This window comes from Neopelma chrysocephalum, unplaced genomic scaffold (assembly GCF_003984885.1).
Source record: "Neopelma chrysocephalum unplaced genomic scaffold, ASM398488v2 Primary Assembly neopelma1_23b, whole genome shotgun sequence".
NCBI lineage: Eukaryota > Metazoa > Chordata > Aves > Passeriformes > Pipridae > Neopelma > Neopelma chrysocephalum.
In genome coordinates this window covers 7,992,123-8,008,964 of record NW_020897692.1, presented here as the reverse complement: position 1 = coordinate 8,008,964, position 16,842 = coordinate 7,992,123, and the positions used below count along the sequence as shown (strand labels likewise).

General features: G+C 39.4%; 1 protein-coding gene across 1 annotated transcript in view; it reads right to left on the bottom strand.

The window, feature by feature from the left end:
• Positions 1-16,842, bottom strand: part of ME1 (malic enzyme 1) — a 170,809-nt gene extending 153,967 nt beyond the window's left edge. Inside the window, exon 1 of the mRNA XM_027696332.1 lies at positions 16,645-16,842. Coding sequence (XP_027552133.1) covers positions 16,645-16,749 — 105 coding nt within the window. The 5' untranslated portion in view covers positions 16,750-16,842. The remainder of the gene's footprint in view (positions 1-16,644) is intronic.

The window sequence follows — 16,842 nt, the reverse complement described above, 5'->3', positions numbered from 1 at the left end:
TCCCATGGACAGGAAAAAAGGAGAACGAAAGATTCCAAAACTCAGAGACAGAAATCTAGCAAGACGGATTGCTTCCTTTTCCAAGTGAGTGAAATCAGTTATGACAGCAAGACAGACCATCCTTTCCACCTGCTTTGAACTCTCAACTGCAGCAACCTATCTGTAGGTTGCTAGCCAGGAGAGTCAAGTTGCTGCTGCTAGATTTCATATTACTTTATTTAGTAACAGAGGTAGGACTTACTTTAATAATTCACTCAACTGGAGCAGACAATAGCTTGAAACAGTTGGTGTGGAGCCTTTTCAAACCTCTCATTTATGTCTTCTCTGCAGCACACTTGGACCGTGTCTTGCAGTTTAATTTCCATTACAGGACTCTAGACTTAAGCCAAAGGTAAATCATCCCTGATCAACCTGATTGCCCTCTATGATAAAACGACTGCATTTATGGACTAGGGGAGACAGAACATGTCGTTTACCTCACCTTAAGCAAGGCTTTCAAAACTGGATCCCAAAAAGTCCTTGCATCCAAGTTGAGATACTACAGTGTAGATGGGTGGACAACCAGATGGGTTTAAAAATCTGCTGTTGGACAATGGGGCTCAGAAGGGACCAGTTCATGGGTTATACTGCATCTCCCAGTAAGAGTACTGCAGGGTTATGTCCTGTTCAGCATCTTTATCAACGACCTGGAGGCAATGAAGCACACTCTCATCAGGTTTGCAGATGACACCAAAAAGGGTCAACTGTGGATACACCCAAGAGCAGGGCTGCTATCCAAAGGAATTTAGCCTGGAGGAATGGGCTGACAGGAACATTACAAAATTCAACAAGAACAAATGCAAAGTGCTGCAACCTAGAAAGTAAACAACACAGGCTGCAGTAATTCAGCCTGGCGACAGACTGACTGGCTGAGAAGGAGCAGGTCTGTTGAAAAGGACCTGGTGGATGGCAAACTGAGCAGGAGCCACCAATGTGCATAGGCAAAGGCAGCCAGTGGTATCCTGGGCTACATTATTGCAGCAGTTGAGGGAATAAGCATGGGTTGAGGGAAATGATCACACTATTTAACTTGGTACTCAGTAGACTACAGAGTCCAACTTTGGGTCCCCAACACTGGAAAGACATTAATAAACTGGAGCGAGTTCAGTGAAGAGCCACCAAGATGATCAGGGACCGAAGCACACCCCCTATTAGAGAATTGGGCTTGTTTAGCCTGGAGAAGAGAATGTTTTGGGGGGACCTAATTGCAGCCTTCCAGCACCTATGCTTAGCCTATCTAGAAGAGCTAGGCTCTACACATCAGTACAGGGCAGAAGGACAAGAGACAACAGGCATAAGATAAAAGAGAGGCTCAGACCAGATATAAGGAAAAAAAAATTTCTCCTGTGAGCACAAACAAATCCGTAAGTCACCCAGAGAAGCTGTACAGTCTCCATTCTTAGAGGTTTTCATGACCTGATAGTACACGTCCCTTTAGCAACCTGTTCTCTCTCCATAGCTGACTGTGCTTTGAGTAGGAGGTTGGACTAGAGACCTCCTGAGATTACTTCTGATGGGAATTATGCTATGGTTTTATAGTATTTCACTCACATTCCCCATGATGATATTACAAGCTGCTTCTACTCAGCAACATTCAGATGTGATCTTCATTTAAAAAAAAAGGATCATTCAAGAAACATTACAGTTTTTAGCATCAGATACTGAAAATAACTAATGCATGTTGAGGAATGCCAGGTACTTTCATTTCAACTGGTATGTGTTATTATGGTTGCTGATATACTCTTTGAGTTGGCAAGGAAAAAAATGAACACACATCGGTTACACAAATCTGTGTAAGCCAGATAAATCTGGGCCAAAGCATTGGAAAGCCTTATTGAGATAGGCCAATTGCAGTGCAATAAACATACACCAAAGAAAATTCCCTAAAACTAAACTAACATGCTTTGACAAAACTTACAGATAAATGTCAGAGCACAGACTAAACTGGGTAAGTTAAATCATGGAAAAGGTTTATAAAAATACTCTCTTTGCAAGTTCCTTAGCATGGAAAACTACAGGAGGGGGAGTAATTTTGTTTAGAAGGTATTCTTCTAAAATCTAGGATATGTTGTTGTGATTACTTCAAATACTTAAGTCCCATATGCCACATCTAACAAAACCACCCAGTTGTTAACTTGCATTTTCCTTTAACTACTCATTTCAAGGCAGAATGGAATAGCAGCATACGTGATCTAGAGAGGCCGAGGCTCTCTTCACACTATGACTCAAGTTTCCAGCCATTCCAGTTCTGCTCCCGCAAACATTTATTTGGTGCTGGAAACAGAAGTTCATTTGTCTATAAAAACATATAATGTCAAACGAAGAAAGGACAGGACAGGTAGGGAGAATTCCTGTGTGAGTCCTACCACCTTCGACCCAAGCTGCATTTTTCACTTGGATTCCAACACCCACAGCACCAAAATGAGATTAATGAGGGGTTTATTATTATTATTAGTTAGATTTGCTGAGGATAATAGATTAACGGAATGCAGAGCAGATTCACCATAGCAGATTCAGCTTTGGTTCTTTAGAGCTGTATGTCTAACTACTGCACTATTGCTCTGTTCTCCACATGGCAGCATCACCTATGTAAAGCAATGAAGTGCAAGTAACAGACCAGTACAAAATAAATGAGGCTTTTATGCATGTGCCACATTTCCTCATGGTTGCTGAAAGATTATTTCTCTGTATTTAAGTAAATAGGTGCATGTAAGTATTTTTCACTGCTGGCAAGTTGGAGCACAGCCAGACAAGCATTACCTTTCTGTAGCTACTTATATAATTATTTTTAGGATTAGGTTCACAGATATTAATTCATCATGTAGGCTTTCTAGTCACTGCTGAAACCCATAACAGAAAACAGGAATCTACTTTGAATTAAGAAATTATTACAAAATATGATAAGAAGAGTAAAATATAATTCAACATTTTGACATGAAAATAGATTCATTTTTCTAATTGTTAAACCTTCATTGAGTTATCTCTCAATGAAAATCACGTTTTGCTGGGTATTTATACTACAGAAGTGTATTTTCCAAGAATATCATAAAAATTCACACATAAAGAAAATGCAGTTCCTTCTGTTTAGAGGACATACACATGCATTGTTTTTAGCACATTTTAGGAAAGAATAAAAAGATTTTTAAAATATATCTTTGAGGGTAATAGTCAGTGTCACCATACAAGGTATGGCAGGAGTTTCATTCAGCCTTTAGAGACATTTTCTGTGCAGGACATTTTCTCTAGGGAATCAACATCAGAATCATAAGTGTGGGAAAATAGTGTGTTTCAGATTCGTATCACCTCTGCCTATTCAATAGCTAGCAAAATCTTCAGATGGCTAAATATACCCTTAGAAAGTCAGCCTTCATTCACATTATCGCACGAATTTAAGTCCTGGAGATATGAATTGGAGCTTCCTGCAGAAAGGAAATTTCACTGAGTTAAAAACTACTGAGTAGTGGCTAGACAGGGGTTGAAATACCTTTCCTTGAAGAAAGTATTGACCTGAGCTTCCTCAGGCATTCAGGTGATAAGTACTGAACACCTTCTCAGCTCTTCTCCCCACTCAGCTGGAATGGATGCAGGCCTTCAAATGCTGCCCAGGACCAGGAGGCTTAGAGGAGGCAGCCAAGGGTCAACTACCACTTCATCTAATTGGAACTAATCTGAATGTAGCACAGCAGGGCCTGAAGCCAGGAGCAGGTTTAGCTACACAGATGGATGATTTCTTCCTGCCTATTCAGATCTTCCTTTCCCCCTCAGCATTCAGCACTGGCCACAATTTGCAGTCCTATCTAATGGATTTTCATGCACCTAGGAAACTGTATGTGCAGGAGACTGCATATCCATTAATACCCTCCCTACTTTTAATCGCAATACAGCAGATGGTAAAAGGACATGGATAAAATATGTCAGGACTATACAAATCTGACATGGGTCACTTAGATGTGACTTTAAAAGAAATATAAGCCTGCTGACTGATTACTGCAAAAACCAGATATGATTCCCCCCCTCCCTGGAAAAAATTGTAAATAGAAATTAGATTATAGCAGTACAAAGGCAATATAGTAAACACTATCTAAAAAGACTAATTATATAAGACCAAGTACTTCATACTACGTTGTCATACTGAAAATTTCTCAAATGATGTTTGCCTTTTTTGGATGAGAAAAATAAATGAGTAAGATTAAATAATCTTAGTGCATGACCTAGTTTCCAGTCCAATGCCCAATCTACTACAACATTTTGTCTCACTCGATGAAGCAGAGCTCACTAATTAAGGAAAGAAAAATGTGTGTACTCATAGGCGTTACATAGTTCTGAAGTAAGACAAAGAAAGCTTTTAAAGATTTGTGAAGTGTACCTCAAAGCAAACCAGAAAGAGTGCCTGTTAGTCACACACCCTGTTTAAACTGCTGGAGGAACATTATAACAACTAAACGATATTTTCCTATATTCATCTATTCTTCTTAACTGCTTTTTACCCACTACATCCTTACTGCACAGTAGTTAGAAGACTCAGTAACTCCAGAATCAGAAGTTATTTCTTGCCATAAATTAAGAAGTTTAGGAAATGATGTTTGAAGGATGTGTGTCTTTATCCTACAGAAATATTTTCTTTTCCTAAGAATTACACCTCAGAAGGAAGCACTCACTTTTTATTTCCAACTTGGAGTTTATCCATGCACTCCAAGAAGCACAAGAGCTCAGTACCATAAACAGCCTGGCAGGAGCACAGAAGCTTCAGTTTCATGCAGACTCTTGACCTGGAACACTTTTCCTCTTACAGCAAATGCAACACCAGGCTACAAGACAGAGCCAGACCGGTTGTGTTTCCCCAGGTAAGATGCAAAGTGAGATGCTCTACTTTTCCTGAGCTTAGATAAAGTATTCCTTTCAAGCAGCTGCTGAGGATATGTGCTACAAAGCACCTCTGATGCAGAAAAAAAGGCAGTACAGTAAGACATTTCTTCTGATACCTGTTTACATAGACTAACCCACATTTATTTATTTATTTATTTATTTATTTATAAATATTTATAAATAAATATTTATTTATCCTCACCTACAATTGATGCATTCTGCTAAATGTAAGCATTTGCACACTCTAATAGGAAGTAAAAAACACAATTCAGAATTACCAAGCTATTTCTTTACCTGACCCTTGACTGACCTAAAAAACCAGACAGATGCCAAATCCTCTATCACATGACCTAGAGCAATGCTTTATCCAGACTTCATTTACAGAAAGCAATGCAATTGGTAAGCTTCAGAGAATTTGGCATGAACTCTTGTCTTAACAAAAAGCAACACAAAAAGGGATAAACCACACTGGTTTTATGCTTTCCCAATACTATAAGAATTGTATTGCCTTAGAGTCATAAATTTGCATCACTGAACTTCAAAATGCTCCTGGGATAGAGGCAACTTGAAACATCCCAAGATGGAGTTATCTTGGAATTGGAAGGACAACTGTCCCACATGGGCTCCAGCCAAGAGCAAGGGAAGAATTTCAGAGAAATCTTGGGGATTAACTTGTCAAGCATTCACCTAAAACATACATCTGAGGAAGACCAAAAAGCCTGGGAAGAGAGAAAAACAAACTGCTGCAAGATCTCACTGCTGCAAGATCTCCCTCCTGAAGCCTGAATCCCAATCCTGTGGCAGAAGGTTCTTCATTCTGGGCAAACCCAAAGCTACATAACCTAATGACTTTAAGGAATTATTACAACTACTGCTACAGAACCAAATAAAAAGTTTGAAATGTATTTTCATAGGGGTTTTTTTTCCATTTTCCTATAAATAGCAGCAGATAAATTTGTCTTTCAATAGTCAGTATCATGAAATCCAATATGGATTTTTTTATTCCATACATTTATTACGGACTAAAACTGTTGAATATATCAGCTTTAGAGTTCAATACTTTGTACTTGAAAGAATCTTAAAACTTTTTTTGTTATTAAATTGCTCTTCTATTTACATAAAGAAACTCAGTTGCAATTTTAACACATCTAAAAATGGCAAAAGTGTCCTAAAAAATTCTAGAAGTCCTTTTTAAGAGTTTTAGAACCATACACTTAATCAGCCATCAGCAGGTGAAGTACTGCATTTTAACACATCTTTTTAAACCTCAGTCTATTAACTAGATAGTAGTCTTTTCAGATCTTAAACAAAGAGAAAATGAAGTGTGTGTGTAAGAAGCAAAGATGTAGAAGCACCATTAAAATCTTTAAAAAGGCATCTACCCACCAACTAGCACAAACAGGCTTCCTCTGCTTCAGGTGCGCTGCTCCTGTCCAACCACTCCACAAATGATCATACAGGACTTGAAGAGACTCAAGTCAAATCAAACCAACATTAGATCAAATCAACATTAAGTGCTTGGCAGACTCAGGTAGTCATTTGACTTCGGCAATATTGTGTTCTATTCCGACTTTTATCTGTAACTATTCACCTCTTTTTTACTATTTAGGCAAAGAGGCTTTACTGTCTCTCTCATAAATACATCCCACACACACTAAATCTGCTTTCTGACGTCAGGTATCTGGAGGAAGAAATCCAATAAGTCAGTTAGACACCAATACTGAAAATTTTATAACATATTTCATAATCACCACTATGCACTCCTCTCCAGGACAGATTTAAGGTAAAGATTTTTTGTCTTAGTCATTAAAAAGCCATAATTATCTTCATCTTTGTGGGAAAAGGAATTATATATTTCAAAATAATTCTTGTTCTTCTCATTCAGAGCAGTGGTTCTATACTATCCAATCTCCATACCAAAAGCAAACTTAGAAGTGTATCACTCATGAGGGACAAGAGGAAGAAAACTAAACTGTAATATCTGACCTGAAGTGGATACCAAAATGATTTCATACCTCATCACACCGACTCTCTTCCAAAGACAAACAACAAACACAATTCATTAATAAGACAGATGAACCTTAAATACTAACAGAAGACTCAAGACTACATCTATTTAAGCAAAATTACATTGAATCAAAGGTGTTCGCAATTTCTCAAACCATTTGTAATGATAAGATGGATAAGAAGAGGCAGAACAGTGACTTTAGTTTGATATTAAACTTACTTATCAGAGAAAAAAAAAACAGTTTTTCTAAGCCAGAAATGGGTAATAGTTGTTACTTGAACAATAAAGTAAGTAATAATCTAAGCATAAACATGCAATGATAAAATGCATTGTTGCTCTGTGCCTCATTTACATTTTAAAACTGATGAATGTGCTTTCTGAACTCTTAGACTAGATGACTACATGCTGACATATTTCTACACCTTTGGCTGAAAGCCACAAGCATTCAGAGCATAAGAGCTCTTTTTCTTCAGTTCTACGTTATGTATTCTTTATGTATATAAAAAGTGTTCACTCCACACTTCCTCTGCTTCCTGTACATTGTAAACAACCTCAGATCCCGCTCAGAGTATTGTGTTTCAGCCAGGAGTAGGCACTAACAGTGTTCAAGTAAACTACAGACACTGATTTCAACAGAAAGTACACAGTGCCTGCAAGGACTGCCTCCAGGGTGCCCCGTGACCTCCTTCTTCTAAATCAGGATTTCTGTTTCCGGAATTATGCAAAAAATTACATCAGCAAAGCTTAAGACCAAAACTTGTTTCCTTGTGCATGCAATTCAGGGACTATTTTTCATTAACTCCCAAGATAATCTTTACCGCGGAATACGTGCAAATAATTCGCATACAAAATTAATTTAGACATCTGTTTTCAACAGAAACAAAATTGCCTTTCTCCACAGCAATTTTTTTTTCTCTGAAATCACCCAAAGATTTGGACTATTTAAACTTGTCTTAATTAATCAAAAAATGAGATGCTGTAGTATTCATCATTTTAAACAAATTAGTCAGACTAGCCAAAACCACTTACCTTGCTAACTATGAGTATTTCATCATTTCTCTCCAAATGGGCTGCTAGGAGTCAAGATTTAGAAGTTTGTGGGGGTTCTCACTCTGTGACAAGTGACAAAACATTGGTTTGGGTTTTTTTTTTTTAAAGGATTAATGCACATAGGCTAATTTCATACCAGTTTTGGAGCAGCTTCTGCTTTGGAGCAGAATCCTTCTACCATTCATTTACTCTCAGCTTACATTGAAATTGTTATTAGAATCAAGATCTTAGGTCTTTCCCTAATATCTCCCTACACAAGTTTATCATCCTCATAAAGGTCATGAGCTTATGTGTGATTATGATCAACCCTTAGATTCTCCATGGCTGGGAGATCCTGTCAGTCCCAACTCCTGGAGTAATCTGTAATGTGCATCACACTGATAATTCTTTGACGCAATCTTAAAATTTCTATCATCTTGCTGCATGTCATGAAATCGAGAAAATTAGTCATAATGACAACCCAACACATCATAACTACCCAGCAATTTTCTTATTTCTTTGAAAGCATATCATTATTCTACTACTGGCTCTAGGAAAAAAAAATATTTCTAAACTGTAAATTCATGGAGTCTCAATATGCTTGACAGCAATCATTTACTTCTCAATTAAAGGTATAAATTTGCTATTGACGGGAGAAAGGGGAAGGTAAAGAAAAAAGTGACTGACAGTTTAATCTATGCAGGCTGCATAGGGTGAATATTAACAAAAACTATTCAATTTATCTTGACATTTGCTTGAAGTACCTATTAGATGGCTTCCCCTGCCTTCCTGTACTTCATCCATGACTTTGATTTTTGGGGTTTTTTTGAAGATGGACAGACATATAGCACATTCCACAGAAAGCTTGTACAGTTGCAACTTCAGAACCCCAAGTCAATTCATAGTTATTGATAATAGGACACCCAAAATAAATAACACACCCTAATATATCAATTGGGTAAGGTAGATTTCTCAAGATTGCAAGCCCTTCCAGGAAGCAGTGCTGGTGACTGTGCATGGTACTCTTCTGCCTGAATGATAAGGCAGATTATTCTAGCATTAAGCCAAATTCATCCTCTCTCTCTGAGTAGAAACCATCAGCATCTTTATTTAAATATTTGAATTCCTATGTCAGGTAAAACACCTGACATAGTTTTGGAAACACCAAAACTTTCGCCTGGTCTCTTACAATTTAATGTACAGTCTTACTACTTATAAATGTCTATGAGGAAGTTTATTCCAAGTCCCACCTATCCCAGTTTTGCAGACACATGGCTCCTGTTTCATGTTTGTCTGCAGCTTTCCTGTACAAAACTTTGGCTACATGTATTACGAATTGGTAATCTGATCACATTCCATTGCCTTTTTCCTATACAAGATTTCGCTCCCTGATATTGTGTTAAACCAGACAATGGAGATAATTTCTGTAAAACTATTCCCAGTTATGGGCCTGGCCTGCTCTGCCCAGACACAAAATCCAGAGAAAGCCCCTCCATGAACAACAAGGACATCCAAACAAAGCTTAACTAATGGCCTACTACTGACAAACTGTATTACATGTTTTTAATCATGGCATAACCAATATCATTAGACATGCACACAAACCAACAGTGGTATTTCTGTTCTTTTCTGCCCTTTCCATGCTACTCTTCCAGCCATGATGTGCCACAGAGCACTGACACAACCACCATAGATTTGCTTCACTTCAGCCACGGGAGCATAAATGACAGCTTACAAGAGCTCTTCAGATTTTTAAGGAGGACAAACAACTTGCTATTGTGGCTGAAATCCCAGAATCATATCCTCCAGTAAACGATGCTTTTGACACTTCTTCAAAACAGCTGTTCCACTGTAAAATTCTCAAATATAAACTGGAAAAAACTAACTGAACGACCTAGTTGAAGGTTATTAATACTCCATCACTAACATACTTAGCATAACAGTAGTGGATCACTTAGTCATCAGAGCCTGGAGCAATGAGACCTTTGGCATAAAACTCTGCGTCAACCCCTGTGGGCCTGGGCAACAGCAGCCAGAGGCACGTCATGCATCAAATACGCAGCCAACCTGAGCAGGCAAGGAAGGAAAGGGAAAGTATGACAAAGCAAAGATGGCACATTTTAACCTGGGGCCATGGGTTAATAAGAAACATTGCTGTCACATACATTTCTCTTCCTCCTCCCCTCCAAGAGGAAAGCAGGGCCAGGGGAGAGAACCTTGTGCCTGCTACAGCTGCAACTTCTGTTTTTGTCAGAGACAGCTTGATACAAGACACTGATTCAGCGGAATTTTATACATAAAGTACAAAAAGAAAAATAATAACTTCTTTACTCTGAGATATGCTTTCTGCAGAAAGCACAAATACTCTCTGCAGTTTATATTACCTAGACAGAAGTACAATTTCTCAGTGAGCTCTTATCCTATTTATTGTCCGCATCCATCAGTAAGATTAAAAAAACAATATCCAAGTTCTCTGGTCAGCATCTCTATAAAACCTAGTGTATAAAGGCACATTTAACCCATTCTAAATACACAGATAGTGCTTACAAGGTGTTCTGTGCCTGGATTAAAGTTTCTATTCAAATAGGATTTATAACCAATGGATATACAATTCCTCAGTTGAAAGTAAAAAGATCAACTTGGTGTTCAGTTACTGAAGTTCACAAGAAAATTACATAACTGAAAAGTGCTTTTAATGGCTAAAGCAATTCACAAAACAATTCTAGGTTTCAGCTTCCTGTGACAAGTCATACCACTATTCAGTTGCTATTACTGCTATATAAATTACTTCCTAACTTTTTCTCCTTCATTTTATTTGCTTTTAATTCAAGTCACAGAACTTTGTTCCCAACTCGCTGTCTCAGCACTCTTTTTCATAACTGGAAGCAAAGAACTGGAGGCCAACAGGAAGAAAAGACTATAACACCAACCACAGCAACTTACCTACTAGGTCAGGAGCAAAGTATTGGAGGCAATGAACACTGTAAGCTGTATACATGAAATAGAAGACAGCAGTAAAATAATCTGTTTGACATACTTTGTGCTTTTCCCAAGACTTTTTCATTATTAACAGTATGCAGGACAAAGCTGCCTTAAAGTAAGAAAAGTGGAAAAAAGCACAGAATTGAGTTTTAAACCCCCTGCACACATACTGTAAACAAAGGCACTCATACAGAAGATATCTTGCACGACAACTCCTCCCTCATACCTCAAGAAGGTGATTACAAGAAGGAAGAATACCTGCCAATGTGACAATCTCCTAACCCATTCCCATGGTACCCAGCAGTGAGCCACTGCTGAGCTCACACCCTTGCCCAAAACCCAAGCAAACAAGGTGGCTGCAGTTCTGCCAGTCTGCAAATTATGGTCCTGAATGTCAAAGAGCAAAGAGTTCTGGTACAAACAGACCTCACACTTGAAGAAAATTCCATTTTAGAGTGCCATTCCACAGAACAGCAACTCCAGTGTCAAAGGTCTAAAAGGTTTCAAAGACCAGATGGATTTTTTTTTTTTTTGGTGCTAGCACAACCACTATCCCATGTACTCTTGACAAAGACCAGAAAAATCACATGTGCTTATCCCTATCAAAATCAGAACTAGCCCGCTAGGTAATCTGACAGGGATAGAACCAAGAACTATTACTGTTAAAAGCTATGAAGTTTTAAAGGGTAAAAATTTAAAGAAAGTAGAAGATAGGGAGAGTGATAAGCAACTATACTAAAAAAAAAAAAATTCCTCGAATTATACCTTTACTTTCATATGGAGCTGACAATCTTCACCTCTAAAAAACATTATCATACCTATTACCACTTACTATGAAATCATCCCTCGCAATACAAAGTAATCTCCAGAACACCTATTTTACAAATTAGTATAGAAACTTCTAATATGCCATTTAAGGAGTGCTTTCCTCCTCCATCCCCAGCTTCATCACCTTTCTTCTCAGAATAGCTATGTACAGCTAAGGCAAAAGCAATACTCAGTGAGCACGGGCCACTCCAGAGGACCCAGCCAAAGCCCACACACGTTTAAGATGTGAAAATATGAACATTACCAATGGAAGAAAAAAAATACTTCTACTGCTTGGTATTTGATAAAGAAATAGATTTATTTAGAGGGGTTTCTTAAATACTTATTTTACCCATCAGATAGAGAAAATCTCACTGGAATGTTTCTGATTTCTTACCGAGGTTTGATTTTTTTGAGGCCTGTTACAGGCCTAGATCATCAACTAACATCAAAGTCATAAAACCTTTTTTATATGTCACCCACACCAATCACAGCTTTATACTTTCTCAAAATCAAATTTGATTTCAGTGAGGCAACTAGCTGTATACAGAACAAAATATATCTGTATTTCATGAGTATTCTCCTCTCACTGTCTGACATGTAGAGCCAAAACGTGAAGTCCATAATTCTCTCTAAAAAGCTTATAATTGATTTTTATTAAATTAGTACACACAGCATGTGTAATCTGATAGGAAAGACGAGCATCAATATCTTAATAATCCTCTAATACACTGCTCATTTCCTCAGCCTGGAACTCATTATTCACTAGAAGCATTGTCTACTCTTCTGCCTCTGCTGAGGGATCCAGTTTGGCCACTGTTAGAAATAAGACATTGGGATAAAGGGACATTTGGTCTGTTTCAGTATGGTTCCTCTATAGTAAATCTCATAGTGAATCAATGCACTAACAGTCAACTCCAGCCAACAACTAATGCCACTGTCCAGTTGAGAACCTGTTAAGTTCCAGGGGCATCACATACAGGAAACATAAGGATAAAACACCAATGCCATTGCAGGTGGTATGGACATTGGGAGCTTTCAAATATTCAGCAGTCCCACAGTCTGTTCAGAAATTTTCCAATGCTTTAGTGGAACTTGAATAAAGGTAAAGTAAAAAGACGCACCAACAGTTTACAAGCACACTACACACTCAGCAATGATGACAGCAGTCAGTCAGGAGAGGGGTTAAAATTATGCATGTGGGGAGGGAAAAGAGCCCACCAGCACTTAAATTTGATAGAATCACTTATTTACTGCTCAATGAATTGCTCTGCAAGAATACAAACACAGCCTGGAAGCAAAGCACTTCTCCAATGGCAAAGTTTCTCAATCAGGGAAGTGTTTAGACTTGGCAACTAATACAGGCTATTGGCAAAGTTTTGTACTGAAATGTGTGTTTGTATATCTTCACACTGCAATTTTGAAAATAAGCAACTTATGGGACACTATGATTTCTTTAAATATTAAAAGGCAAAAAAATTAAAGATGAAAGTGTTAAACACACTATTTGTGTGCTTTAAAATCATAAAGTCATATATTGAATAAAGCATAAATGAGATTTATAGTAGGGATAGAACAAACTACTTTCACACTTCTGTAGTTCATAAGCTTAAAAAGCATACGATTCCCAGCCAAAAGTTTCTAAAGCAATCTATTTTAGTGAAAAGAAGTGAAACTGTGTTTGTTTTTCCTGTAATCACTATTTGCAATGTGTTTAGCTTCCTGAGGGAAAAAAGACAACTACCAAAGAGGTTATAAATACACTTTTAAACACTAAGGATCTAAAATGTCTTATAATAAACTGAATCATGATTATTGTCCCTAGGCTTGGACACACGTCCTCAAGTAATAAAATTCAGTGAGTTACAATCTACTGTTCCTCATGATTTTTGATGTATCACTGCTGCTGACATGGCAAACTACAAACCACTCAGTGACCCAAAATGCTTTAGCATGGGGGAAAATAAATAAATAAATAAATAAATCACAAACCCACCAAACATTTTGTATTAAGCTTTTCCCCAGTGAAGTTTGTACATGTTTGTGAATTATGAACAATGTAAAACATAAAGGATTTAAGAATGACATTACTTAGGGCATCAATGTACTTCAGTGCTTAGTATGTTCTAGAAATTTTGCCATCCAAGTAGAAGTAGAGTTCAAGTAGAAAATAAGAAATTTGGGTGTTTACCCTGGAATTGCCACAGCCCTTTCTCTCACCTCTCACCAGGCTAAGTATAAAAAGCAATGTACAAGTGTGCAGAAATCCAGCTTTATTGTTGGATGAGTAGGGCACCTAGATGGAGCACCTAAATGGAGATAGGGTTTTGGGTTTGGATTTTTGGGGTTTTTTGTTTGGTGGGTTTTTTGGTTTGTTTAAATCTAGCAATTATTTTTTCTTACATCTGTTTTTGAAGATGTCCAAGTATAAATGGTTCCACGTAAAATTTTCAATGTTTCTGAGAAAAGGAATGCATTATTTAAGGATGCAAGCCCCAAGTTTCCACATATTGCAGCATACTTTGTTTTTACCCGCTTGACAGGCCATCTATCCTAAGACACTCTGAAAACATAATTGCCCTTATTTTTTATGAGTTACTGCTAGATACCATTATTTAGTACTTACAGTCTACTTTTGCCAATAGGACTATTAAAACTGTCACTATATCCAAAAGAAAATGCTGATCCTGAGAAATTGCAACTCCTTGACAGGGCCCAGGAGATAGCAGAAAGTTCTGGCACCTTGCAGGACTGAAACAATCCCTGTAGAATCATTAAAGGAGATATTTTATCTACTTCAAATTGAATTCTCAGCAACCTCATGCTTGTTTAACAGCCTTGGCAATAGAAAGTGAACTGGGAGTACCAGCTTCTATCCATGCAGGCAGGCCACGAGCTATCAAACTGGCAACCATGATGGCAGTACTCAACATATTTGAACTTAGTGCATAAATATGGCAATGAAATATATACATATTAGGGTGTGTCCATATATATATATATATATATTAGGGTGTAATAAATTCACATCCACACAAAAAAAAAAAAAATCACCTGTCTCAGTCAGAAAACTGGATTACCTATTCTTCATCAGACCAGGACCAGACTTTCCTCACAGGCACAAAGACCAGATTTTTCAGCTGAGTATTTCTAACACTGAATTCTGTTCACTGGGTAGATATGGCTGGAGATGAACAACTGTTTTTTCCCACTTCTCTGTTCTATGGTACCTATGTGCTATACCACAGCTTAGAAGGTGTGAAAGTATAAAGCCTAATCCAGGAAGAGCATGGAGCTAACCCCCAAAGGTTGCAGGTTTGATTCCCATTCACTTGAGAGCTGGACTCGGTGATCTTTGTGGAACCCTTCCAACTCAGAATATTCTGTAACTCCTGTCTGTTGTAATTTAAAATTAAGCAAAACCCTTTCTCTTTAGCAGCTCATCTGACCCACCCTTAAGGTATAGTGTTCAGAGGCAAGATATATGATGTATGAGGGGAAAACAGTAGCAATGAGTCTGCCTCTGACTGCCCTTTATTTGAGAATAAGTTCCATTTTACTTCTTAAAACCAGGTGGGTTTTCTATTGGGTTGGCCTTCTTGGTTATGCTGAATTAGATTTTTTTCTATGAATATTACAGCTGCTTAAAAGCAACCCAGCTGTAAAAGCAAAACAGCTCTCCTTGGTTTCTTCTTGCGAGTTTTATAGTTTGCTTAATTTTCCTTTAACCTGACCTCAGGAGACCTTCTCAGGCATACACACACACAGAGACACATAAGAGCCTCTAAGGAAACTTTGTAGTCAAGCACCAAGACTAATAAAAGCACTATTCATCTAACTAATATATGGAGCTTTTAGTGATGAGTCAACCTCTCCAGTAAAACTAGAGACAGTTTTTTGTCAATTTATCCAACTCAGCAATAAGCAAAATGACTATATATACATTCTAATGCAGATGTATAAGTCAGAGTACCATCACAGGTAATGTGCAAGGTGAAATTTGGGGCTAAGGGTCTGACCAAAGTTTCATGTGCTAGGTGTGGTTTATGATTTACCTCTTTGACTATTTTTCATTTTGGCAGCAAATTCCGGCTCGTCATGCCAATTTAACGATTTTACTATCTGAAAGTTGTACAAACAGCTACTCAGTTTTATTTTTTCCAGATTAGGCTTACATGTTTAGAAAGCTTTATCAAGCTGAATTACCATTCTTAGGCAAACTGGAGATATGACAAAAAGGTTTTGCTGTGCTATGGCATCTCTTAGAAAAGCTGACTGTATTCACTGATGCAGAGTAGGGAGGAAACTGCAGTTGCATTTTACAGCTCCAAGAGGAATAAGGGTGATAAAACCTATTTTCCACCTGCCAGGGGAAAAAAGGTTGGACAGCACGAATAGCTGGGTTTGCCCGCAGGAAACGAGATGGGGTACCCGTGGGAAAGAGGACTGGAAAAGAAGGAGGGTACCGGGAAAAGACAAGCACGGCAGCAGGAACTCGCATCAGAGCGGCTTAACTTTCAGCAGCATCCTCCTCCTCCCCGGGCTGCTGCTCCCCCCACCCCTCCCCGGAGGATACAGAGGGGATGTTTCCGCGCCCCTGGGCCGGCAGTGCGGGGACGGACGGGGCGCTGGACGCCCCCCGCCGCCCCGAAGGAAGAGGAAGCGGCGCCGGGCCCGCAGGAAGTGTCGCTGCCCCGCGCCCGTCGCCCCCGGCCCGGCCCGGCGGCCGCTGCGCGGGGGCGGCCCGGGCGCTCCGCGGGCGCTGCTCCCTGACAGGTGGCGGCGGCGGCGAGAGGCCTCTGGCTCCGCGGGCAGCGCCCGGCAGGATCGCCTGTCACTCGCGGCGGGCCGCGGCGAGGGCTCGGGCTGCCGCCCCCCTCGCCCAGCGGCGCACCTGCCCTGCCCGCCCCTACCTTGTTGAGGTGGGGGTCGCGGAGCACCTCGTAGCCCCTCTTCATGGTGAGCTGCAGGGGTCGGCCGGCGTCCCGCCTGCTCTCGGCTGCCTTCCTTGCTTGCATGGCGAGGCGCGGCGGGGCTCGCTGCCGTCAGGTCGCTGCAGGAGCGGAGGCGAAGCGGCGGCTCCTCCTGCCGAGGTGACTGCCCGGCGGGGT